This window comes from Antechinus flavipes, chromosome 2 (assembly GCF_016432865.1).
Source record: "Antechinus flavipes isolate AdamAnt ecotype Samford, QLD, Australia chromosome 2, AdamAnt_v2, whole genome shotgun sequence".
Taxonomy (NCBI): Eukaryota; Metazoa; Chordata; class Mammalia; order Dasyuromorphia; family Dasyuridae; genus Antechinus; species Antechinus flavipes.
In genome coordinates this window covers 467324375-467350297 of record NC_067399.1, presented here as the reverse complement: position 1 = coordinate 467350297, position 25923 = coordinate 467324375, and the positions used below count along the sequence as shown (strand labels likewise).

General features: G+C 41.4%; 1 protein-coding gene across 1 annotated transcript in view; it reads right to left on the bottom strand.

The window, feature by feature from the left end:
* Positions 1-19468, bottom strand: part of OLFML2A (olfactomedin like 2A) — a 45478-nt gene extending 26010 nt beyond the window's left edge. The window contains exons 1-2 of the mRNA XM_051979627.1: positions 19001-19468; positions 2384-2647 (exon numbers count right to left, since the gene is read on the bottom strand). Of these exons, the coding sequence (XP_051835587.1) occupies positions 2384-2647; positions 19001-19237 (501 nt within the window). The 5' untranslated portion in view covers positions 19238-19468. The remainder of the gene's footprint in view (positions 1-2383; positions 2648-19000) is intronic.
* Between the last annotated feature and the right edge of the window lie 6455 nt (positions 19469-25923).

Genomic DNA, 25923 nt, shown 5'->3' with positions numbered 1-25923 from the left:
GGTCTGAATCATTTCATTGTTAAAAAAGAGCTAAGTCCATCAGAGGTGGTCATCCCATAATCTTGTTGCTATGTACAACATTCTTTGGTTTTACTCACTTCACTTAACAACAATTCATCACATTCTATGTTGTAAGGAGCCTCCTAGCTTATGGTCTTTGTTCTGAAGTTTTTTCAGTCTTCATAGTTTGTGTTCTAAGCCTTCTTTAACTTTAATATTTTTGATTCTGAGGTTCCTTTGAAGTCTAACAATCTATGTTTTAAAATACCTTCCAGCTCTCACATTTAATGTCCTAAGCTCTCTATTAGCCTCCAAGGTCTACATTTTAAAGGCCCTCCCAGTTCTGCAGTCCTTTTAGCTCTAACACTGTCATTTCTTTCCCATCTTAAAATTCTGTCTAAGGTCCTTTTTAGTCATTATAGTCTATGTTTTCTAAAACTATTCTACTTCTAAAAGTCCATAATCTAAGATTTCTTTCAGTTAATACTGCACGAAGGCCAAAAACCAATGCTTCACAAAAGCCCAATGTTGGGTGGAGGGGGGGTCCCCTCCTCAGAGCCCACCCTCTGCCTTGAGGCTTCCAGCTTTGGTCCTAGGCCCCCTTCCTGCCTGGAAAGCCGGCCCCTTCCCACGAGCCTTTGATGTTGCTTTGCCTGATCTGGGAGCAAAGAGGGAAACAGAGTCCACACCCTTTCCCTCATTGCCTCCATGGCTCAGGTCTCCTCCCCACACCAAACTGGAAAAATGATGACACAAGAAGTACACACCCAGGGCATTGTCTTGATTGACCTTTAACTGAAGTCACTGCTCTCTTGGGAGGGTGGAAGGGCTGGCATAGGAAGCCAAAGGACTTGGGGGGGATTATCATACAAAACAGCTCTTGTTGGGGGGAGGAACATAAAGGCTAAAAAGAGCTGCTTCTGGCTCCCCCCGCCCGCACCCTGCCTGCAAATACTCCATTTCCCCAGCTCTTCCCTGTGTTCCCCTGGATTCCCCTTGGATTCCTACCTTCCTTGATGTATACCCATCCACCTCACCTTTCTCCAAAGATCCCTGATCGTTCCTCACTCCCCCGAACATTCCCCTCACTAATATCTGTCATCTCATGCCATCGGCTTCTCTTTCCAAGGTCTTGCCCATTAGAGGCAAGGCTGCCCTTCTCTGGAAGCCTCCTAAATCTCCAACCTCAATAACATTTATCCCCCCTCTCGACCAACACACACAGGAAACATGGGTTTGACTCTTAGACTCTACAGGGCCCCAGGGACGCAGCTGATCCTCAGTTCCCTGGCTCAGTTTCCTGAGGCTGGAGGCTGACTCATCCCTCTCCCCCCAGAAAAAGAGCCTGAGATGGAGGACCTGGAGAAACACCCTTTTTAGAGTTTGGAAGGAAGATAGGAGTGAAAAGCGGAGCTCTGCCAAAACTTGAAGCAAAAAGAATGTCCGAGTGACTCCCTGGAATTTCTTGGACAGACAGGGAAATCCACGTGCTGCTAGCAGATAGAGCAGAAAGGACAGTGTACTAGGAGGAAGAGGGCCTGCATTCTAAGCCTCAGGCTTAACTAGCTGTGTAACTCTGGGCAAAACTTTTCCTCTCTGGGCCTCAGTTTTTCTGTAAAATGATGGAGTCATTTTCCTTCAAAATGAAGGAGAGCCCGTAGAGTCCCATTCTATGTTCTAAGCTCCCATTCCATGTTCTGTGTGCTAAGGTTCTATATTTTATAGTTTTATTTCAACTCGAACATTCTATATTCAAGGCCCATTTCAGTTCTAATTTTCTTTATAATTATCCTTTCCACATTGTAGGGGGTTAAGAGCGAAGCCCTCATGATCTGGAGAATTTGTGTAAAATTTTTTGGCTCTCCTTTCATACCAGAAAAGTTTTAATCTTTTTTTAAAGTGGGATATTGTGTAAAATTTGGGTTGATATACAATACTATACTATATAATACATATATTTTATGCATTTCTGAGCATCTAAACTTTTTCTGTGTTATCTTTTGGCCTTCGTGTGTCATTTGTGACTTCTGCAAAACTCCCCCAAAATACCCACGTAATTTATTTTGCCAATCTGAGATATACTGTAATTGTGATGGAGAAAGTCACAATGTGGAAGGGATAACTGTATTCCAAGATCCCTTCCTTCTCTGATATGCACAGTTCTACAATTCACTGAGATCAGAAATTAAGAAATTTATTGAGACGGGTGACTTACTAGAGCATGATTTATCATTCTGGTTGCATATCAGAAGCTGCGTTTCTTGGGTAACTTACTGCTGAGTATTGGAGGGCTCCCTCGGTAGTTCTGCCCTTGGGCCTGCCTCCCTCCCAGCCCTTCCAGGGCCAGCCAGTGCCGTGGCTTCCCTTTCCCGGGAGCACATACCTTGAAGAGCTCTGGGGCTTGTTTCTTGATCTTTTCCATCTTCCACTCATTCTCGCAGGGGTTGAGAGAGGAAGGGGGTGCCGTGCAGGAGCAGCGGCAGTCGGCCCCAGAACTCACAGTTTCCACCGTGTAGAAGTCCTCCACTCTCATGCTCCCACTGCGGACGCGGCTGCAGGCGTCTTTGCTCAGGGGTCTCAGGATGCACTTGCAGCGGCAGTCAGAGCCCTCCGACGTCATCCGAACCTGGTCCGTATCACCGAACACCTGGGGGGAGACAACAGCACAAAGGTTCCTAGGGAGAAGTCCCAAAGACGGCACCGGGGAGAGCAGTGTCTATTTAACCAACAGGCTGAGAAGGCACAGGAGTATTAGGGGCCACCAACTTAGTGAGGAAGCAAAGGAAGTACCAAGTGGACCTGTTCTGGATCTGATTCTCTCCAACAAGGAGGAACAGGCTGCCGAATCAGAAATATTGACCAGCTTGGGGTGGGGTAGGGGAGACCACCACTCAACCCATCTTAAAAATCGCTTATGGAGGAGAGGAAATCTGACAGGCAGCCTAGATTCTCAGAGAACAGGTTGGAACAATGATAAAGGACAACAGAGAAAAGGCAGAACTGCTCAACTCGTTTTACTTCTCTTTACTCTGCTAAGAAAAAATGATCTGGAACTAGAAAATGATTAATAAGGACTCGAAGCCCAAGTTAAGTAAAGAAATAGTAAGAGAATGCTTGACTGCCCTTTATGAATTTTTATCTCCAGACCTAAATGATCCCAGAATACTAAAGGAAGTAGCAGATGTAATTATTGAATCAGTCACGGTGATTTTTAAAAGTCTGTGGAGAATAGGATTTATGCTTCAGGACTGAATAACGGGAAATGTCCCAATTTTGCAAATCATGAAAAAAAGGCAGAGTTTGCCCAAAAGCAATGGTTCTTAAAGTGTGATCCAGAGAATCCTGGGGGTCTCTGAAATCCTTAAGAGAGTCTATAAATTCAAAATTAGTTTTTATTTTCAATATGGTAAATATCTATAAGAATCCACATAAACAAAAACTCTTTGGAAAGATCCTCAATAATTTTTAATAGTATAAATAGTATAATAGTAAAAAGTTTGAGTCTGATCTATAAGACACTTGAATTTGATTTCAGTTCTGAGAAAAATCCTAAAAAATACATTAAAGGTAAAGATTGGAAACATTTAGAAAGAGAAACAGTGACAAGCATGAGACTACATGAATTCCCCAAGAACAAGCCTTGGAAGAATAACCGCATCTCTTAACAGCATATTATATAGGAAAAGCACAAGACCTGTCACTTTTACTAGTATGAGTGGGAGAAGAGGATTGGTTGATGGCTGAGGTTTCTTCCTGCTCTAAATCTATGATCCTGTGATAATAGGAGGCAGGTAGGTGGTGTAAAATCAGAAAAACTTGCATTCAAATCTAGCCTCAGACCCTCACCAGCAGTTTGTCATTTATCTTATGTTTGCCTCAGTTTTCTCAACTGTAAAATAGAGACCATAATAGCACCTGCCTTCTACAGTCACTGTGGGAATCAAGATGATTTTTGATGAATGATATTTATAAAGCACTTAGTATAGTAGCTGGCACACAGCAGAGGATTAATATTTATTTTCTTCCTATGATCCCTCCTCTTTTTTGGATAGGGTTACTTGATTGATAGAGTATAGAAATGTTATAGACACTGGAGACTTCTTTTCAGCAAAGCATTTGAAAATCTCTCTCATGATAACCTTGGACAAGATGAGAAGTTGTAGGCTATATAAGAGAACAGTTTGGTGGATTCAGATCTGGGTTGAATGAGTTTTAAAGATTTCTAAGCAGAAGAGGGGAGGGAATAAGCATTTATCTGTTATCCCATTTGATCTTTTTTTTAAATTTTTATTTAATAATTACTTTATATTGACAGAATCCATGCCAGGGTAATTTTTTTTTTTACAACATTATCCTTTGCACTCGTTTCTGTTCCAATTTTTTTCCCCTCCCTCCCTCCACCCCCTCCCCTAGATGGCAAGCAGTCCTTTATATGTTGGATATGTTGCAGTATATCCTAGATACAATATATGTTTGCAGAACCGAACAGTTCTCTTGTTGCACAGGGAGAATTGGATTCAGAAGGTATAAATAACCCGGGAAGAAAAACAAAAATGCAGATAGTTCACATTCGTTTCCCAGTGTTCTTTCTTTGGGTGTAGCTGCTTTTGTCCGTCATTTATCAATTGAAATTCAGGTCTCTTTGTCAAAGAAATCCACTTCCATCAAAATATGTCCTCATACAATATCGTTGTCGAAGTGTATAATGATCTCCTGGTTCTGCTCATTTCACTTAGCATCAGTTCATGTAAGTCTCGCCAGTCCTCTCTGTATTCATCCTGCTTATCCCATTTGATCTTCGTAACAACTTTGTGAGGTAGGTGCTGTTATTATTCCCATATTACAATTGAGGAAACTGAGGCAGACAGCAGTTAAGTGACTTGCCCAGAGTCACACAGTTAAGTATCTGTCTGAGGCTAGATTTGGAATCACATCTCTAAACTTATCATTCTTATCTGTTGGGCTACCTAGTAACCTCAAAGTAGATATCAACTGGGAAGAAGGTCTCCAGGGAAGAGAGTCCCAAAGGTCTGTCCTGGGTTTTGTGCTTATTTGATTTTGTGATAAATAATGTGGATAATGATGCAGATTGCAGATTTGCAGATGGAACAAAACTTGGGGGATAGGTAATTGAATGTTGGAGCCAGGATCCCAAAAGACCTCCATGGACTAGAGCAATAGACCAAATCAAATAAGATGAAATTGACTAGTGGTAAGTATAAAGTCCTACACTTATGTATTTTTTTAAAAGTTTTAATTTTTTGTGAAGAAGATCTGGAGGTCTTCGTGGACTGCAAACTCAGTTCAACATGACAGTCAGCAAACTTAATTAAACCTTAGAGTGGATGAAAAATAGTATCCAGAGTTTGGGTCTTCTTTATCCTGGGCAGGACCCATCTGGAAGGCTGTATTCAATTCTGCCTGCCATGTTTGAGAGAGGAGAATAATAAGCTAGAAAGGGCCCAGAGGAAGGCATTTGGGATGGCAAAAAGACTTTTGAGATCATGCTATGTGAAGAACATTGGAAGGAACAAAAACATTTGGCTTGGAGAAGATTTGAAAGGCTAGGAAAAAGACTATTATAGCTACCATTAAGTAAAGTGTCATGTGGAAGAAGGATTATGCTTCTGCTTTAGATGATCACAAAATGAGAATAACTACAAGTAATCTGAGCATTCCCAGATAAAAAGATATAAAGGTATAAAGGGAAGGGCCCTGTAATGAGATTCTGGAGGCATAGATTTGAACTCTGGTTCTGATACATGACCAATTGTGGGCTTGCACAAGTAAGAGACTTGAGATCTGGGAGAGTCCATAAAGATCTTCTAATCTGTCCCTCTCCATTTATAGATGAGGAATTATAAGAGCAGAGTAGAATCAGAATTTGCACTCACACTCTTTGCCTCCAAAAGCAATGCTTGTCCCTTTACCTATCTTTAGATAAATGGGGACAATAATCCTCATACTTATTAACAATGAAAAAAGTACTCTGTATACTTAATAGGTTATGTGCTGAAGTGAAAAGTACACTGAGTTTGAATCCCAGTTCTATTATCTGAGTGATACTTTCTGGGCCTCAGTTTCCCCTTCTGTAAAATCAGACTTGAGCATTTCTTTTCTAACTCTAAATCCTATGATTCTGTGAATTATAAAGGACTAGAGAAATGCAAACTATTAACAGGAAAATCACTTCTACTCTCCAACTTTATGGGGATAATAATACTTGGATTGCTATCCCATAAAAGTCGTCATGAAAATAGGTTTTTGTAATCAAGTACAGAAATGTAGTCTTATTGCTTTTATGATTTGTTTTGGATTCCCGATTCTGGAATCGTAGTGTTATTTTAGTGTTCATCTTTTAAAAATCTGTCTTATTTCTTCAGGGTCTTGATCCCTAGACATGAGTTTTCTCTTTTCCTTTTTTGGGTTTTTTTGAAAGGGAAGGCCAGGAATAATGGTTCAACTCTCACCTCATGATTCTGTGGGAAAGACAGGCCAGTCTTGAGCAGGGAGCTCTGAGACTGCTGGAAGAAGTTTTTGGTAACAAGGACATTTTCCTGGCAAAACTTACTTTTGAAGTTGCCAGGTAATTATCTCCTACCTGTTAATGGTTAACACCAGGCTGGGATGAGGGCTCAGTGTTTGCCACATTCCACGGTTTCCATTTATAGGAGGAGCTTCCAAATGCTAATTCCATCTAATCAATCATAGAATCATATATCCTACTTAGGTTGGAAGGGAATTTAGAACATGGGTTGTTAAAACAAAGAGTTTAGGATATTAGAATGAAAAGGATCCTTGGATGCAGAATATTAGCTATATGGAAAGGGCCTAAAAACACAATATTAGAGCTGGAAGGTTTGTTAGAACACAAAATATCAAAACAGAGTTGATAGAGATCTTAGACTTCAGAGCTTAATCCCCAAATTTTGATTAAAGAAAACTGAAATCAGGCAGATGATTCATGGGAGAGCCAAGTTAGAATTCAGGTCTTTTAACTCATCCGCTAGATCTCTGCACTGAACCAGGCTGCCTCTCAGTCCTTTAAGATCACCCCCAGGGGTCTCCGGAGTCTCAGAGGGTCTGTGTTCTGAGGGCCTCCGGGTTCCAGGCTTCTGCCCCTCACAATCTCAGCCTGTGCCTCTCGGGCCTGCTTGGATGGGGCCCCAGCTAAAGGGGAGCTCACAGAGATTGGGTGTGGGGGACTTAACTGGAGCCTCCCCCATTACTGGGCAGGAAAAGCTGTTTAGCTCATCTGCCCAAGCAGCGACCATCTGCTACATTCTTTCCCTCAGTGATGAGGTGCAACGTCCTATGTGGCGCGGGGAGGTTGGCAAGGCTCACTCAGGCCCACTGGTGGGTCAGTTTTCAAACTGGCCTGGAAATGGCCTTTGGTAACAAGCCTGGGTTTGGTCCAGGAGGGGAGCCCCCTACCCCCACCAGCTGGCTCCTGCTTCCCTCCCCATCCCCCTCCTGTCCCTCCCACCGCCCATCTTTTCACTTTTGAACCTAAGATCCGCACTTGGAGGTGGAGCTGACTGAATTCCTTCCTCTTCTCCACTAATTTACACAATAAAGGAAGATTCCTGTTATTAGAAATAACAGCTGGACAGAACCTGGAAACCTGGAACCTTAGAAGTGGGACCCAGAAGGCTGGGAGGGACCTCCGAGCAAGGAACGGCAAACCCTAAGCCTGGTGAGAGTTGGCAGTGACCTTAAGGGGCTTTCTTCTTTGTCCATTTTAAAGAAGAGGTAATGGAGACACAAAGAAAAAGCAACTTTTCCAGTCAGAGCTAAGCACGCGGGAGCTAAGAGGAGAGCCACACTCCTGCCTCCCAGGGTAGGGCTCATTCCAGGACATCACTCTGGAAAGGGCCAGGAGAGCTTTTAGAAGACTGTGTTCCAGGCATCCTGGGAAATCTTTTGGTGACTTTTTCTTAATCCTGTCCTCCCTCCAGGCAAACCTGGAAAACGTGTTTCTTCTAGTCCAGAGCTCCCTGGTCCCCACTCCCACCCCTTCTACCTCTGAAACAAAACTCCTCACTGCCCACATAGACTGCTGCTGTCCTCATTTTCTCGGTGGTTTTTATATAAACAGGACTCTGAATGCTTATAAGTAGTTCACAATGGAATCCGAAAACCATCAGGGAGAAAATTAGTGGTTTTATTGAAAATGAGTCAATTAGACTCTGGGATGGATCAGATTTTGCAGGGACCAGTGCTGCCAAAGGAACTTCCTCTTTCCCCTTTCTATCCGTTTATATTTCCTCTTCAACCCCTCACCTCCTTCTGTAAGGATATCCTGCCACCTACTTGGAAGGTGATTCTGACCTTCTAAAAGCCTGAAAACCTGGCCTCTGGAGCTCTTGCTTGAGATTGTTTAGTTACTTTAAATTTAAGCAGTGGGGTCTAATTTACATATATGCAAATCACCTAATTTTGGACATACCTTCCAGATCAATTTCAGTCTCTTTGGTCTTCACCCCTAAATGCTAAACTTGGGGTTAGCTGGCACAGATATAAGTCCTAACTCTTACACTTATTAGCTCAGCAATTCATGATACCTCTCTGACCCTCAGTTTTTTCTTCTGTAAAATAGAGAAAATAATCTTTACTTTTTACCTGCCTCAGAGGGATGCTGGGAAAAAATGTCTTGTACATCTTAAAACACCATAGAAATGTGTATCCTCTGTAAAATGATGTAGTTGGACTAGAATCAGGGTTCTTTTTGTTTTTGAGGCAATTGGACTTAAGTGACTTGCCCAAGGTCACACAGCCTGGAAGTGTTCCATTTCTGAAGCTAGATTTGAACTCAGGTCTTCCTGATTTCAGAGCTGGTACTCTATCCACTACAACAACTAGTTGCCCCTAATCAAAGGTTCTTAACCTTAACTCAACTTATTATTTTTATATTTTAATAACCATATTTCAATATATTTGGTTTCCTTTGCAATTTTTTATTTATTTTAAAATTTGTTTTTTAACCTAATGAGCTAATATTTGTAAAATATTTAGCACAGTGACTGATACATAATGAGATAATATTTGTAAAATATTTAGCACAGTGACTGATACATAATTGGCTTTTAATAACGCATGCTCCCTTCCCCCTTATTTTATGCATTTAAAAACATCATTCTGAAAAAGAGTCCATAGGCTTTACCGGACTGTTAAGGGAATACATGACACAAATAGGTTAATTACCCTGGACTAGAGGATCTCTAAGATTTTTTCCAACTTTCAATCTTTGAATCCTCCTATTACTTCTACTACTCTTCCTCTTCCTCCTATTCTTCTGGTTCTTCCCTTTCCTTTTCTTCTCCTTCCTCTATTAATATTACTACTCCTATTCTCCCTGCCCCTCCCCCCCATTACTACTATCTGGGAGCTCTCATCTATTCTCAATGCTCCAAATATCTACCTTGCTAACCATTCTTCAACCTCCTTCACTTCCTTTTCTTTCTCCTGATTCCTAACCATAAGTTCATAGGTTCATAGCTTTGAAACTGGAAGGAACTTAGAGGTCACCTACTCCTTTCCCCCTCTTTTTACAGATGGGGAAACTGAGATCATGAGAGGTGAAGGCTTACCCAAGTTAAGGGACAGATCTAGGATTTGAACCCAGATTCTCTGAGTCAAATCCAGCAATCTCAAATGCAACCTTCTATCCTTAAACTGTTGTAGGCTTCCTTCCCCAAACTACTTTATTATATAACATTGTTATATGTACATATATATAAGCATATAATGTATATAATACAACATTATTATATATAACATTCATTTTGCATATATTTTAGATATGCTTATCTAAGCCAAGTTATTTCCCACTTTTTGGAGTAAGTTCCTGAAGGAATGCTTAGCTAAATGCCAGGCACACAGCAAGTACTTAATAAATGCTTGTGATTGATTACATCCCCCCTGCTGAACCCTAATAGACTTTTCTTTCCCTATACTTTCTCTCTTTGTAATCTAATTTATTCCCATGAGTTCAATGATTTTGTCTATAGATTAGTCCCATTTCATCTTGACCTCCTTTTGGAAAACTAAATCCATGCGTTTTAACTCACTGACTATCTCCACTGGCCTCTCAAACTCAGCATATCCCAATCTGAATTTAATCATCTTTCTCCTTCTATCTGCTCTTCTCCATGACCTCTCTATTTATATCCATGAAACTATCAAAATACATTTGTATTTGGTCACCTAGGCTGGAAATCATCACTTCCTCCTTCCCCCATAAGTCTCTTTCAACCTTTTTCTCCTCTTTTTTCTCCCACTATTATCACCCAAGTTCTAGTACAATGGAATGAGCACTGACACTGAAGTTAGAAAATCTGGGTTCAAATTTCATTTCTGGCAGTACTATTCTTGTATAACTTTGGACAAATGCCTTAAGCTCCCTGAACCTTAATTTTCTCACCTGTAAAATGATGGGTGAGACAGAGGTAATGATTTCTGAGATCCATTTCAGATCTAGATTGATGCTATTACATCCAAGTCATCTCCTTCTTAAGTCTTCCAATTTATTCTTTTTTTAAATACATTTTTACCGATATCTTTTGTTTCTTTTTCTTTTTTTCTTTTTTTGAGAGGCAATTGGGTTAAGTGACTTCACCAGGGAAACACCTAATCAATGACCGGTCATAAAGAGTCTTCATTCATGGGTAGATGTCAACTTGAAAGGAGGTTATATAATGCCCCAGACTGATATTCTGGCCCCTAGGCTGTTTACTATTACTACATACAACTTGGATGACAGCATGTACAACATGCTTATAAAATCTGCCTATGACATAAAGCTAGGAAGTGTTAAAGGGTCTGAGGCTGGATTTGAACTTGGGTTTTCCTGACTCTAGGGCTCTATCCACTTCACCACCTTGTTCTTCCCTTTCCCTCCCATTCAGTCTTTATATTGAGGGCTGGATTCCTAATGACTTGCTCAGTTCACACAAAGCAGTAAGGGATAGAAGCAGCATTTTAACTCCAAGTCTTCTGAATCTAAATCTAGTTCCCTTTCCTTTATATCACATTGCTTCCAGGCTCAAGGAATAGCTTGTAAGCAAGCTTCTACAACATCCAATATCCCTTGCAACTCATCCTTATACAGTCTAAATGAACTATCCAGTCCCAGGATGTTTTCTTTGTTTTGTCTGCCAAGAAGAATCATCTTTGGTCTGGAAAGAACTGAACAAAAATGGTTAACAGGGAGTAGAAACCAAGATAAATGAGGAAATAGTCAAAAGAATACCTAGCAGCCATCCTTACAAATTACAGCACAAATTACCCAACTTGAATGAAGTAGATCCCAAAGTACTGAAAGAACAATCTGACATTAATGTTAAGTTATTGTCACTGATCTTTGAAAGACTGTGGAAAATGGGATAAGTCCCACAGATCTGGAGAATGGCAAACATTACTTTAATTTTCTATTAAAAAAAATAGGGAGATCTGAAAATTATAGAATGGCACATCTTTTCTTCAGTGCAGAGGTAGGGAGCCATGGGTTACCCTATAGATAACTAAAGTTTGATTTCAATTTCTGGAAAAATTCTAGAACATATTATTATTATTTGGCAAGGCAATTGGGGTTAGGTGACTTGCTCAAGGTCACATAGCTAGAAAGTGTGATGTGTCTGAAGCCATCTTTGAATTAAGGTCTTTTTGACTCCAGGGCCAGTGTTTTATCTATTGTGATAACTGTCCCTATAACATATTATTGAAGGGATGATTTGTTAACAAAAACTATTATGATCTCTTCAAAAACGGGTCATGACAGACAAATCTCATTTCTTTTTTACCAGATTCAAAGACTGCTAGATCAGAGTAATAAAGCAACCATTCTTTTTTTGACATATATTTGATAATATTTCTCATATCATGCTTATGGACAAGACAAAAAAAAGATGGGCTAGATAAGAATACAATTAGGTGGACTTAGAGCTGGTTCAATTCTTCATTCATGGGTAGAGGTCAGCTTGAAAGAAGGTCCCTCATGTAATATCCCACATTCCTATCCTGGGCCCCAGGCTATTGAATCTTACTATAAACCACCTGGATGACAGCATGGACAGCATATTAATAAAATCAACACATGACCTAAAACTTGGTAGGATAACTAATACATTGGAGGACAGAACCAAGATCCCAAACGATCTTTATGAGATGAAATTTAATAAAATAAATACAAAATTCTCCACTTGGATTTTTTTTAAAGATCAATTCCATAACTATGTAACAAGGGGCAAATGGTGGTTCCTATGAAAAAGGTCTGGGAGTTTTAATGAATTGCAAGCTCAATGTGAGTCAACAGTGCAACCTGTCAGTAAAAAGAACTAATGAGATCTTGGGATTTATCAAGAGAAGCATATTGTCCATAAATTAGGAGAAGACCATGTTCTTTGCCTTGGTCAGATCACATCAAGAGTACAGTACTATATTCACTCCTAAAGAGCATATTTTAGAAACTACTTCATTGATCTGGAGAAGACATAGAGAAGGGCAGGAGCCTTCTTTTACCAACAGAGTGAGGAGCTTTTGACCATATCATAGAAGAAGTGACACCGAATGAGCTAAAGATATTAAGTCCAGAGAAGAAAAGATTCAGGGGTTAGCAAGATGACTGACTTCAAGTATCTGACAAGCCATCAGATGGAAGAGAGATGAGACACATTTTCCTCATTCCTGATGGTTGAACTGGGAACAATGGCTGGATGCTGGAGAGAGGCAGGCTTAAACTTGATGTAAGGAAAAAATTCTTAACAAGTTACAGTTAACACAATGCTAGCACATAGTAGGTACTTCATAAATGTTTAATAATTGATGGATCTGTCACTACTGTGTTAGACACTAGAGATACATGTACAATGGAAGAAAGAATTCCTACCATCAAGACTCAGGAAAACACTTCTCTGCCCTCTGTACAGAGGTGAAAGACCAAATGGATCTGAAGCCCTACACATAACTCAAGTCTGTTTTGATGGGTTGCTTGGTTTTGTTGATCTGTTTTCTTCCTTCCTTCCTTCCTTCCTTCCTTCCTTCCTTCCTTCCTTCCTTCCTTCTTTCCTTCTTTCCTCCATTCCCTTCCTCCTTTCTTTCTCTTTCTTCTTTCTCTCTGTCTCTCTCCCCCTCCTCCCTTCCCGCCTTCCTACTCTTGCTATCTTCTTTCTTCCCTTCCTTTCTCCTTCCTTTCCTTCTTCCCTCCATTCATTCATTTTTTCCTTCTTCCCTTCTCTGTCTCTCTCTTCCTCCTTCCCTCTCCCTATCTCTCTCTATATTATAAGGGATGGTCCTCTGGGAAGACAAAGGGGAAAGAATACATTTGGATATGTATCTGGTATTTTTTAAAGATATCAATAAAAAATGATTGAAAAAGTTATAGCTAATCTAAAATGGAATGACTCAGGAAAAAATGGAGGTCTGCCTCCAGAGGTCTTCAAGTCAAACCTGGAAGAACACTTGTTGAATATCGTATAGGGAGTTCCTGGCCACTAGATGGGACTGGTTGGTTTCTAGGGTCCCTTCTAATGGTGAGATTCTATGATTCTGTTGGGAGCGGGGAAGAAGGAAAGCCTTTCCATCTTGATACCTAGTGTTCATTCCCTGAAATTCCTTCTACTTCCTTCTTTTACTTAGCTGAATCCTATTCAACTACTTCAGCTCTTCTAAGAAGCCTTCCCTGACTTACAGGAATTTGTTCTTCCTCTAAATTTCTACAATAACACATCTTGTCTGTGCCATTCAGTTGGCACTTAAAATTCAGCACACAAATCTTATTTCTGCTCTATGCAGAACAACACCCAGTGACTGAAACAAAAGGAGAGACAAAATTTAGATTAAAAAGATCACTGCCCTCTTTGGGCTTCCTTCTGATTGGAGAGTGACATAAATTATAGAATAATGGAAAGAGCACTGAATTTAGACAAGTAGCTCTATTACTTATTACTTGTGTAATTTTGGGCAAATTTCCTTCTTTTGGCCTCAGTTTCCCTATATATAACGTGGAAGATTAGATGATCTATAGACCTTCTAGCTCCTGTGATTTTCTTTGTCCTGTTTGTAGAGTATAAACTCCATGATAAGTAGAACCTGAATTAGATCTAATATGCAATCTATAAATGGCTATGGAGTGATTGGCTATCAAAGTTCAATCCATGTTTTAATATATTAAACACAAAGAAATCCTCATCTTTCATGTCAGGCTAAATCCATTTAGAACGGGAAAATTATTGGCTGAATTCTGCTGTCAAGCTTGTGAGCCTTGAAAATCACCAGGTCTCACTTTCTGGTTGATATCGCCACATTTAGTTCTCTTCCTCTGCAGCAAAGTCAGAATCAAAGTATTTCCTATTAGTGTTTGATAGGGGAGCACAATATCTGTCTGTCTGTCAGTCAAAGGAAATGCTGAGAGATCTGGCTCTTCTTCAATTGGAGTCAGAGTCTGGAGTTTACTGGCAGCCAGGGTGTCCATCCCCTACTTTATCTTCACCTTCACCTTCCCCCACCCTATCAGTACAAAATTTTCCAAGGCTGGAAATCAGGATTAATCTTGTCTTCCCAAAACATACATTTAGGTTCTGCGACTCTCCCCAACCAATTAGTGCCTCCTTCCCTCCCACCTCTGCATGAAAGAACGTCCAATTTTCTCAGAATAACTGGCGGTCTGCCCCTTATTGTTTTGTCTCTCCTGGCTTGCCTCTTTTTCAGGTTTCCCATTCTCCTCCTCTCCTTCCTTTTCTCTCCTCCCTCCCTACTTCTCTCTGCCTCCTTCCATCTTTCCCTTCCTCTGTCTCCACCCTCATTTCCTCCCTATCCTGCCCACGTTTTGAAGTCTTCAATCTCACATGAGGATAGTATACCTTCGTAGCCTCTAAACCACATCTAGTTCCCATTTCCTTTCAGGCTGGGCATGGGAGAACTGAAGCTAAGGGCAGGCAGCAGCCAGAGACAGGGGTGAGGTGGGGGTGGGGGGTGCTGGAGGGTGGGCTGAAGGATCAAGGGATTTAGAGTTGGAAGGGGCTTTAGAGAGCTACTTACCCAGCCTGCTCAATTTCCAGATCACGAAACTGAGGTCTAGAGAGTAACCTGACCATGGTTAATATAAATGGTAGAATCAACATTTAAACCCAGCCCTCTGACTGTGAATCCAATGTGTCCTACCAACCATTTCACAGAGTGTGGGAGAGGAGGGGAAAAGACTAAGTGGAGCCCAAGGGGGAAAAACCCCACCAACAAATAGGGAGAAGACTTCCAGAGGTAGAGAAGCCCCAGAAAGACCATCAGAGGAAAAGAAACTGAAAAATGGGACTACTCCAGTGGGATAGAAAGGGGTCCCAGCTGTGTCTCCAGAGGCCAGGTTTCCAATAGGCCACAAAGACCTCATGGTAGGAGTTGCTAGAAAGAGGAATTCCTAGACTAAGACAGTGCTCATGGAGCCTAAAACTCCAAAGAGAGGCCCCAGAGCAGAGTGACCTGGACTCCCCGCCCTGCAGCAGAAGGGTCCCTACAAGAGAAATGAACACAGGGCAAAGGGCTCCATCGTGGGTGATTCCAGAGAGGAAACTGGCTGCCACAGGCAGAGAAGGAAAGATGGCCCCAGAGAGGGGCTCCCGGAGAAAAGGGGGACCAGGAGCACGTGGAGGTCAGAAATCCCACAGACCTCACAAGCGCTGAGCTGGCCCTGGCACTGAAGAGTCGGGGGAGTGCTGGAGGGGTGAGGGGTGACAGCTGCAAAGAGCTTTTCCTGCTCCAGCTTGTCCTGTTTCCAATTACACCCCCGGGCGGAAACTCCACAAGTTAAAGAAGAGCTACCTAACCCCCGGAGGCCTGGAACATGTGAGCAGTCAGCCCTGCCCGATGCCGGGGAAGGGTCTGGGCCAGGGCCACCTCCTGCCAGCTTCCTCCCAAGCCCCACCTGCTCCCCAAGGACCCCGGGGTCGGCACGTCAGCAGCCCAGAGCTCCCGCTCCCCTGCAAGTTACCAGCTGCTTCCTTCTCCCCCAGCCTCCGCACTCTGGCCCTTATTTCCATAACCCCATCATCACCAGCTAAAAGGAGGCTTCCTTCCCCCCACCCCACCCCACCCAGCTCATGGATCTGAGGGAGGGCAGCTCTGTGCCCTACCCACCCCCCAACCCATGCCCAGACCTTATACCTGCCAGGACCGCTACACACCTAATCTGCAGAGGTCTGTGAGGAATCATGGGATCACCATTTAAGAGATGGAAGAGACTTCAGAGGCCATCTAGTCCAATCCCTTCATTTTAGGGATGAGAGAATCAGAGAGATCAAGTGACTTTCCTAATATCACACAGGTAGTAAGTGACACAGCAAGGATTTGAACCTGGGATTGTCTGATGCTAAATTCATGATGTGTTTTTGGGGCAGAGAATGTTAGAAATGCTGGAAATGACCTTAGATCACAGACCATAGAATGATAACACTCACAGGGATTCTCTGCGACCCTGTTTGGGATTTTCTGGGCAGAGATACTTTGCCATTTCCTTCTGCAGATTATTTTTACAGATGAGGTAAAGGAAGCAAATAAGGTTAAATGACTTGTTCAGAGCCATACAGTTAGTAAGCTTCTGGGGTCAGATTTGAATTCAGATGAATCTCCCTGAATCCAGGCCCAGCACTCTATGCACTGGGCCACTGGGCCATCTAGCTGCTCCCCAAAAGGACTTTTGAACTCACCTTTGGATTTAGAGTCAAGGGAATTTAGAGATTACTTCATCCAATTCCCTCCTTATGCAGACAAAGAAACAAATGAAATCACTTGCTAAAGGTTATATCACAACAAATAAATAGCAAAACTGAAGTTGAACTCAGAATTCTTGAATTCTAGCCCCCAGGACTTTCAGGTAATAAATAAATAGGAAAGTTGGGTTTTATTTTTCCTAACAACTTCAGACTTGGATCATACTAAGCAGAATGCTCCTTCCTATGGACAGTGAAGATTACTGTCTTTAGATGGCAGAGATGTACAGCTCCTCAAATGCTCATGCACCACAGGAGCTCCAGCCACAAAAGTTGTCCACCTGGGGCCAGGCTGCTTTGTCTACAGTTTCTTAATTTTTTTAAACAAGTAAGTGGTGTTTGGCTAACACAGCAAATTTGTGTTTTCATCTTTTCTGCTTTCAATTTAAATTCTTCTGTCACAAACCTACACAATCTCTTGTTCTGTTTAGAGAAACCTTAAAGGAGGAAGGAAAAAAAGATAACAAGATGACATTTGATTCCTGCATCCTTGATATATAGAAAAGTAAATTAGTGGAACTAGCTGATTCAGAAGATCTGGATATGACCACTAACCAAGGGCAAGGCAGAGACTCAGAATGTTGGGTTTAAAAGAGACCCTAGGCTATAGAATGCTAGGACAATGAACATTCTAGTCCATTCCCATTATTTGACATTTGGAAAAACTGAGGCACAGAGGTGAAATGATTTGACCAGGGTCACCTAGCAAGTTAATGGTAGATCTGGGCAGGATAATTTATCTTCACATACAGAGACCATGCTTCCCTTGTCCAAACCCAACCCTCCAACTTCAGCCTAGCTCAAAGATCTCCATTTTTCTTCTGCTTGGCTACAGGGAAAGGGCAAGAATATGAAAAACATAGATTTAGATTGATATCCAGTAACTTGATCTTTATGACTATAAGACTTCAATGAGAGTGTGGACAACTACTTACTGAAGTTGTTTAAAGGACATTCTTGGTCAGCTAAAACCTGGACTGGAGGAGTTTTCAAGTCCTTTCCCATCCTAAGGTTCTTTGATCCTTAACACTGTAGCTCTATGCATAATTTGTGGTCCATGTGGAAATACTAGATACATAGTAGTTATTATCATCATGTTCTAAGTTCCTCTCCACTCTTCTGGAAATTAAGTGAAATTGCATTTCCAGGGGATCTGAGCTAAATCCCTTGGCATCTAAGAATCAGAGGAAAGATGCATAAGAAAAAGTACAGGCAGCTCCAGTTCCATCTGGAAATCTTTCCCTCTCCTCTCCAGGAATGGCTCCATGCTCAATGGAACGGATACTTCACTACATTCCTTGCAGGCAGGCATTTTGTACCACTTTTTATGCTATACTTTCCTGGTGGAAATCCCACTAGAGACTTAGGTGAACTAGCTGCAACAGGTTGTAGAAGACTGTCCTGCCTCCTTTTTCTTTGAATTCCCAGACAGTATTTGCTCTTTCCTGCCTTATTCCCTTCCCCTGAATCAGCATGGTCAGTAGACGGATCCTCCTCCCCTACTCCCTTGCCTCCCACCTTTCTGTCGGAGGTCTAGTAGCTTGTGAAGGGTCTGGAGGAATCACAGAATAGAAGAGAGCTGGAAAAGACTTGAGAATGCAGAATGTTCTAACACAGAGCTTAAAAATATAGGACAGAGAATATTTGAGCTAGAAGGGCTCTTGGAGGTCATCTGGTACAAATCTCTCACTTTACAGATTTGAAGGAAAAACAACTGATCTCAGATGCTGAATTCATTGTAACACTGTCTTATTTACATAACTTAGTAAGAATTTAAAGGAGGTGAGATGTGCGCCAGGCAGGGTGGTACTAACCAGAAAGGACATTGGTCAAGATGCCCCGTTTCCGGGATCCTATCCCCTCTCCCAGGCCCCAACCTTGCCAGAATCTAGCATTCTTTCTCCAAGCACCCCCCGGATCCAAAGCTAAAAGCCACAGGGTCAGTTTTCCCAGGGGACGAGTGGCAAGAGCGCTTTTACAGAGAAGAGCGGTCCCAGGGCTTCGGCAGAGGGCTGACGGGCAAGTCGCTCTCCGTCTCCGGGCCTCAGTTTCCCATCTTTAAAAGCTGAGCAGGATGGGTGTGGGCTCTTTGGCAGCTCTGACTTTCTCAGTCCTGAGGTAAGTGACCTCCGAGCTCCCAACAGCCCCGACGTTCTAAGATCCCTCCGAGGATCCCAAAGGCATCCAGATGAAGGGAGCCAAGCGGGCATCGGAGGCACTCCCCCGAGCCCTCCAGCACCTACCTTGTTGTTGGCCCTCACCGAGGCCACGTACAGCACCAGCGGCAACCAGAGCAGTCCGCGTCGGGCCATTGCTCGGCTGGACAGCTGGACAAGCCGGACAGGCGGCTGGGCTGGGCTCAGCGCGCAGTTAAGTCCCGAAGCTCCCGCCGCTCTTTCTCCACACCCCGCCCTCGCCTGCCGGGTTTGTGTAGGGGCCGGCCAGGGGGTGGGGCCGGAGTGGCCAGCCCCACCTCTCATTCCCTTACCCCTGGGATCGTGGGCTGGGCTCCGGCCCCCGCCCCGCCCCGCCTATCCCTCCGGCCCCCACCCCTCGGTCCTGGGACTTTCCCACTTGCCTAGTGGTTTGTTTGAATTTACGAGTCTCTTTCCTCAACTAGGCAAGTTTCTTTTCTCTTCTCTTCTCTTCTCTTCTCTTCTCTTCTCTTCTCTTCTCTTCTCTTCTCTTCTCTTCTCTTCTCTTCTCTTCTCTTCTCTCTCTTCTCTTCTCTTCTCTTCTCTTCTCTTCTCTTCTCTTCTCTTCTCTTCTCTTCTCTTCTCTTCTCTTCTTCTCTTCTTTTCTCTTCTCTTCTTTTCTTTTCTTTCAATTAAAGTGTATTGAGAGCATTTTGTTTGGAGAATTTCACAACCTAGAGATAACCTTAGACATTGGGCGTGGGGTATCAAAATTGAGATGAGGAAGGGTCACTCCTCATTTCTCTTTACGTTTTCCCTAGCTTTCTCTTTCTCTTCCTTATTCACCTTTCCCGCCCCCGCATTCTATTTAACGTACTCTCCTACTCTTCTTCCCTCTGTTTTTCTCTTTCTAATCTCTCTCTGTATCTCTTGCCTTCCCTCCCCACCCCCCCTCCTTCGGTAACGTCTGCCTTTCCTATCTCAATTTGTCTCAACTTCTATCTTTTTTTCGCTTTCTCCCTTTTTGCTTGAATTTAACTCAATGTCTTTCTGTCTCTGTTTCTCTCTCCCTCCTCTACGTAGACTAATCGCTTCTTTATTCCAGAGCAGAGATTTCTATACAGTGACCCTCAATTCTACTTTCTCTAGCCAAACGCGTGGAGACAACGATTAGCACGATTCTTTACTACTGGGTTTTTTAGCTTACGGTTTCCCACTCTTTCAAATCCTGTCCGACTCTTCAGAAACCCTGTTTTTTGTTTTTTGGCAAAAAAAGTGGAGCGGTTTACCATTTCTTTCACCAGCTCATTTTCCTGCAGGATCACACAGCTTAGTAAATGACTCGGGAAGATGAGCTCTCCTGACTCCAGGCCTGGCACTACCCACTGCACCACCTCGCTGCCCATTATTTCCCACTCTAGTACAATCTTCGTCTATTCTTTCAACACACTTACCTTTCCACCGGAAGTAAGAATGTACACTCCTTGACTGTAGGAGCGGTTACTTTGTTCCGTTCCTTCTTATTCTTCCAGCCCAAAGCACGGAGCTTTGCATCCAATAGTTATTTTATTATTTACATAACTTAGTAAAAGTTTAAATTGATTGAACTGTGTGCTTGGGTAATACCAAGCAGGTGGGCTAGAAAGCAAAGGATGTGGATTACACTTCTGGCTTTGCCATTTACAATTATGTAATTTCAGCCAAACCTTTCCTCTTTCTATACAATGGGGTTAAGGATACTGCTCCCAGCTATTGTGAGGTAATGATTTGTGAATTTTAAAAGAGGATCTTTTTCATCATTCTCTTAGAGAAAACAGGAAAGAAAAAGAAAAAAGAATTACAATAGAAAATGACAAACTTCATCAATAACTTTCTCAATACCCTCAAGGATATTTCTCCTTTCCCTTTTCCCTCTACCCCATCCTTCAACGTCTTCCTCCTAACCTCCCCTTCGCCTTCAGTCCACACAGAATAAAGCCTCAGAATCTCAGAGCTGGGACAGTCTTCAGAGGTTAATTGCTTCCCACCCCCAACCCCAGTCTTTTAGAATATGATGGTCCCTTTTTAAATAATTTTTTTTTTTTTTATGTTTGTACTAGCTCTTTTAGTAGTGGGAAGAAACTGGAGCCAATCAGTTGGGGAATGGCTAAATAATTTATGGTATGTGAATGTAATGGGATATTATTGTTCTATGAGAAATGGGCTAACTTCAGAAAAGCCTTCCTGGGAAGACTTACATGAACTGAAGCTAAGAGAAGTGAGCAGAATCAAGAGAGCATTGTACACAGCAACAAGATTATGTGATGATCAACTTGATTGACTTGGCTCTTTTCAACAATGGGGTGATTCTAGGCAATTCCAATAGCACATGTGATGGAAAGTATCATCCACATCCAGAAAGAACTATGGAGAATGAATGTGGATCAAAGCATAGTATTTTCACCTTTTTTATTGTTGTTCATTTACTTTTTACTTTCTTGTTTTCTTTTTTCCCTTTTGATCTGATTTTTCTTGTGCAGTCTGACGAATATGGAAATATGTTTAGAAGAATTGCACAGGTTTAACCTATATTGGATTGTTTGCTGTCATGAAGAAGGAAAAGAAGAAAGGAAAGAAGGGAAAGAAGAGGAAAAAAAATTTTGGAACACAAGGTTTTGCAAAGGTGAATGTTGAAAACTATCTTTGATATATTTGGAAAAATTAAAATCTATTATAAAAATTCATTTTCTCTCTCCACAATGTGATAGTACCATTACTATCCAGTGAGAAAATATGTGATAAAAAGTTAGCATGAATTCAGAAGCACTTTAAATGAATTTGTTTTCTTAATCACATCAGCATCTAAACTCAATTAAAAATAGGAAATATGTGCATAAATTCATTCTATCTGCAGAAATTATGCTTGCTTATATTTAATCATGCTACACATTTCCTAAGAGTTAAATAAAAATGAAAAAGTGGGGTTCTGGATTTCTGGATCCCTTGCAAAAACCCTGCGTCCACTCCCCATCCAAATGAGGGAGTCCTTGGTCTGCTGACTAGGAATGACTGGTCTAGTTCAACTGATATCTGAACAGGAATCCTTGGGTAGCATATGGAATATTGAACTTAACAGAATGAAAGACCTAGATTTCAATGTTCTTTCAAGTATTTAATAACTGTGTGATCCTAAGCAAGTAATTCAATCTCTCTGAGGTCAGTTCCTTCATCTGAAAAATGAAGGGGGAAAAAAAAAATTAGGATTGATGCTAGATTCTGTTAACTGTCTTTGTTTAAAAAAATTGCTATATAAAGATCAGCTTTTATTTTTATTTAGACGGGAAAGAATTGATCATTCCACATCCTCTCTGAAATTCATTTTTCTCTATTGGTGAAATCATGCATCATTGAATATGGAAGCACATATTTATGAAAGGCATCATTGTACAGTGGTTAGAGCTGACTTCAGATTCAGGAGCACCTGAGCATGAGTTCCTCCTTATGACTGGGTCACCGGAGCTCCTCAATACTCAATAAATGATAAACTGCAGAATAGGTGCATACTCCCATTGATACATGTTTTCTTACACTCGCTGATGCCTTGTCCTGGAATCATAGGGAGCAGGGGACAAAGGGAGACTTTAGCCATAGGAGAGGTCATTGAAAGAAAGTTGTGGATGAAGCTGTGGAGTGGTCTAGCAGCCCAGCCAACTGGAGTTTCCCAAATTCTGTCCCTGAAGTCTTTCTACCGGCACTTTCCAAGTTTAATACAGCTCTGGCCTGCCCTCTGGTGTTTTTCTGGTGAATTAATCAGGAACCACAGGATAATAAGAGGATAAGAATTACAGTAAACTTTTGCAAGCTTTTTACATATAATAACCTTTTAAGGTCAGCTCTGTAGGAATGAAATTGCCCATTTTATGGATGAGGAAACTGAGGTCCAGGAAAACTACCCTGAGCAAGATTACATAGGTAGTAAGAGAAAGAGTTAGGACATCTAGGTAATTCTGAAGTTAAAGTCCAATGTTCTTTTCACTCAACCAACACTGTCTTTAAATCAAGAATCCCAAAAACTAAAGAAAGTCCAGACTTGAGGCTGGAAAACCAGTGTAGGAAACTACAGAAGTACTAAAGGGGATGTGAGAATTATCAAGAGGTAGAATTGACATGATTTGGTAGCTGATTGAAAATGAGAGATAAGGAGAGTGAAGAATAAAGTATGAAGGGTAAGTTGTGAATTTGAGCACCTAAATTGTTGAGACAGATGGTGTTATTTTCAATTAAATTAGGAAGTTTGGAGAAAGGAAAAGTTAAAGAAGAAAATGAGTTCTATCTTTAATATAAATATTTTTTCTATTCTGAACCTGACAAATACCAGGAAATATGAGCATATCTTTAAATAAAAAATAAAAAAAAGAGGTTTGTATAGGAAACCACAAATCTCCATTACATACAATTTGGGATTATAAAAGTGTATAATACATTTATCAGATTAGTTCCAAAGATATTCCTCTTACTCTTAACTTGATTTGCTTTCAAACCTCTTTTTGTCCTGTGTACATTTTTTTTTTTACTCCCCTGGAATTTTTTTTAACTAGTTGGAACAGAAAAAAGGGTTTTGCACTTGAAACTGTGAATCTCTGTTGCATAATGCTTGTTTTTCTTTTAAAGTGTATAACAAATTCAATATGAAACTTTTGAATGCTGAACAGAGGATTTTGTATTTTTCCTAGAGATGATAGGGAAATACTAGATTTTGGTGAATTTGGGGATGACATAGTGAGATTAGTGCATTAGGAACCTTATTTGACAGCTAAATGGAGGACTGGATTGGAGTAAGGAGAGACAAAGCAGGGACAACAACTAAAAACCTGTATCAGAATTCTCTGTATCAGATGGGGGGGATCAGAGATGTTGAGAAGGTAGCATCAAGAGGACGTGGCAAGATTTCATATGGGAGGTGAGAGAGAGTGAGGAGTTATGGATGACATCTAGGCTATGAGCATGGGTGACTGAAAGGTTGGTAGTATCCCCAACAGGAATAAGGACGTTAGGAAGGAGAAAAGGTTTTAAGGGGGATGATAAGAAAGGTAGAATGAGAGGGAGAGAGACAAAGAGAAAGAGACAGAGACAAAAAGACTGAGAAACAGAGAGAGAACTAGAGATAGAGACAGAGGAGATACAGAGATAGACACAGAGACAGAGAGAAAGACAGAGAGAAAGAGAGACAGAGACAGAGAGAGAAACAGACAGACAGACATTCATAGCAAGGAATAATAGCTTTATAACCCTCCTCCCTTTCTTAACCATCACTTCTTTCTTTAAAAATTACCATGATCTTTCAATTGCCAAATCTGAGCTTTTTTCAACCTATCTGGTGCATTTGATATGGTTACTCCTTTTTTCTTGGCTACATTCTCTTCTATGAGTTTTTCTCAGGCTGCTTTCTTCTGATTTTCCTGCTTATCTGACTCTTCCTTCTCAGTTGCCTTCACTGACTCATCGTTCATATAACACTCCCTAATTATGCCTGTTCCCCAAGGTCCTGTCCTGGGCCCTCATCTCTTCTGCTATGCTTTCTCTTGGAATGTCCTCAGCTGCCATGGAGTTACTATCATCTTTAGATAAATGAGACATAGACATGCATCTATATACACAATATTTGTATGTGTAGCATGGATAAGGACACATAGCATATATGTATACATTAGTGCATTGCAAACACATCCCATACAAACATATGAGACACACATCCATGTACACATACAATGAATCCCATATAAGCATATGTATGTTTGTAAACATGTTTAGAGATATAACATGTATATATATACACAATGTGCCACACATGTATGCAATATATACCACACCATATAGAGATATAATATATGTACATTATATGCACACAAACCAGAGACCAGCCCCATGCTCTCCCTTTGAGCTTTAGTCCTTTTATCATCAATTACATATTGGTTATTTCAAACTGGATGTCCCAGAAGCTACACATCCCATTACATCTTAAGCTAAATTCATTATCTTTGCCTCCTTAAACCCCCTTCCCCCCAAATCTTTCTTCCAACCTTCCCTATTCCTGCCAAAGGTGCCATCATCCTTCCAGTCTCTCAGATTTTTAATCTAGACATTATCCTTAATTCCTCATTCTTTCTCACTCCATGTATTCCTCCAGTTGCCAAATTTTGCCATTTTTCTGTCCACAATATCTCTTGCATCTGATCCCTCCCCATAAATTTTGGTTGGATTTTTGATAAAGTCTTCATCACTTCTTGTTCAGATTATTATAACAACCTATTAATTGGGCTCCCTGCCTGTAACCAATCACCATTACAGTTAATCTGACACACTGATTAGCCCCAATCTATCTCTCCAACCTCATTACATATTACTTCCCCTCTCATATTTTGTGACAAGCCAAACTGACTTCCTCATCGTTCTTTTCTCATGGTTTTCCTCCAGTTCTGGATTCTGTGCCTTCTCTGTCTGTCTCTTTCTCTCTCCTTTCTCTCTGTCTCTGTTTCTGTCTCTGTCTCTGTTTCTGTCTCTTTGTCTCTCTCCCTCTCCCCCCACCTCTCCTCTCCTCTCTTTCTCTCTCTCTCTCTCTCTCTCTCTCTCTCTCTCTCTCTCTCTCTCTCTCTCTCTCTCTCTCTCTGTCTCTCTCCCTGTCTCTGTTTATCTTTCTCTTATATATACCTACACAAACATACATATATGATATATATGCACATATACATATGTAGTATGTATTTGTTGTCTCCAACATTAGGAGGAAAGTTCCTTGTGGATAGGGTTTGTTTCATTCTTTGTACCTGTATCACCATTACCTGGCAAATAGCAGTTGCTTATTAAATGCTTGCTGATTGATACAAATACAAATATAAAAATAAACAGCGCCTGTTCTCATGAAATCTACATGCTAATTGGATGAAGAAACATATCTATAGGAAGGTTCTGTCAGAGTGGCTAGCAAGCCTAGGGCTCCTTAGAGTGCATCCATAGATTAGATGGCAATCCTAGGGATCGTAAGAGCATGTGAT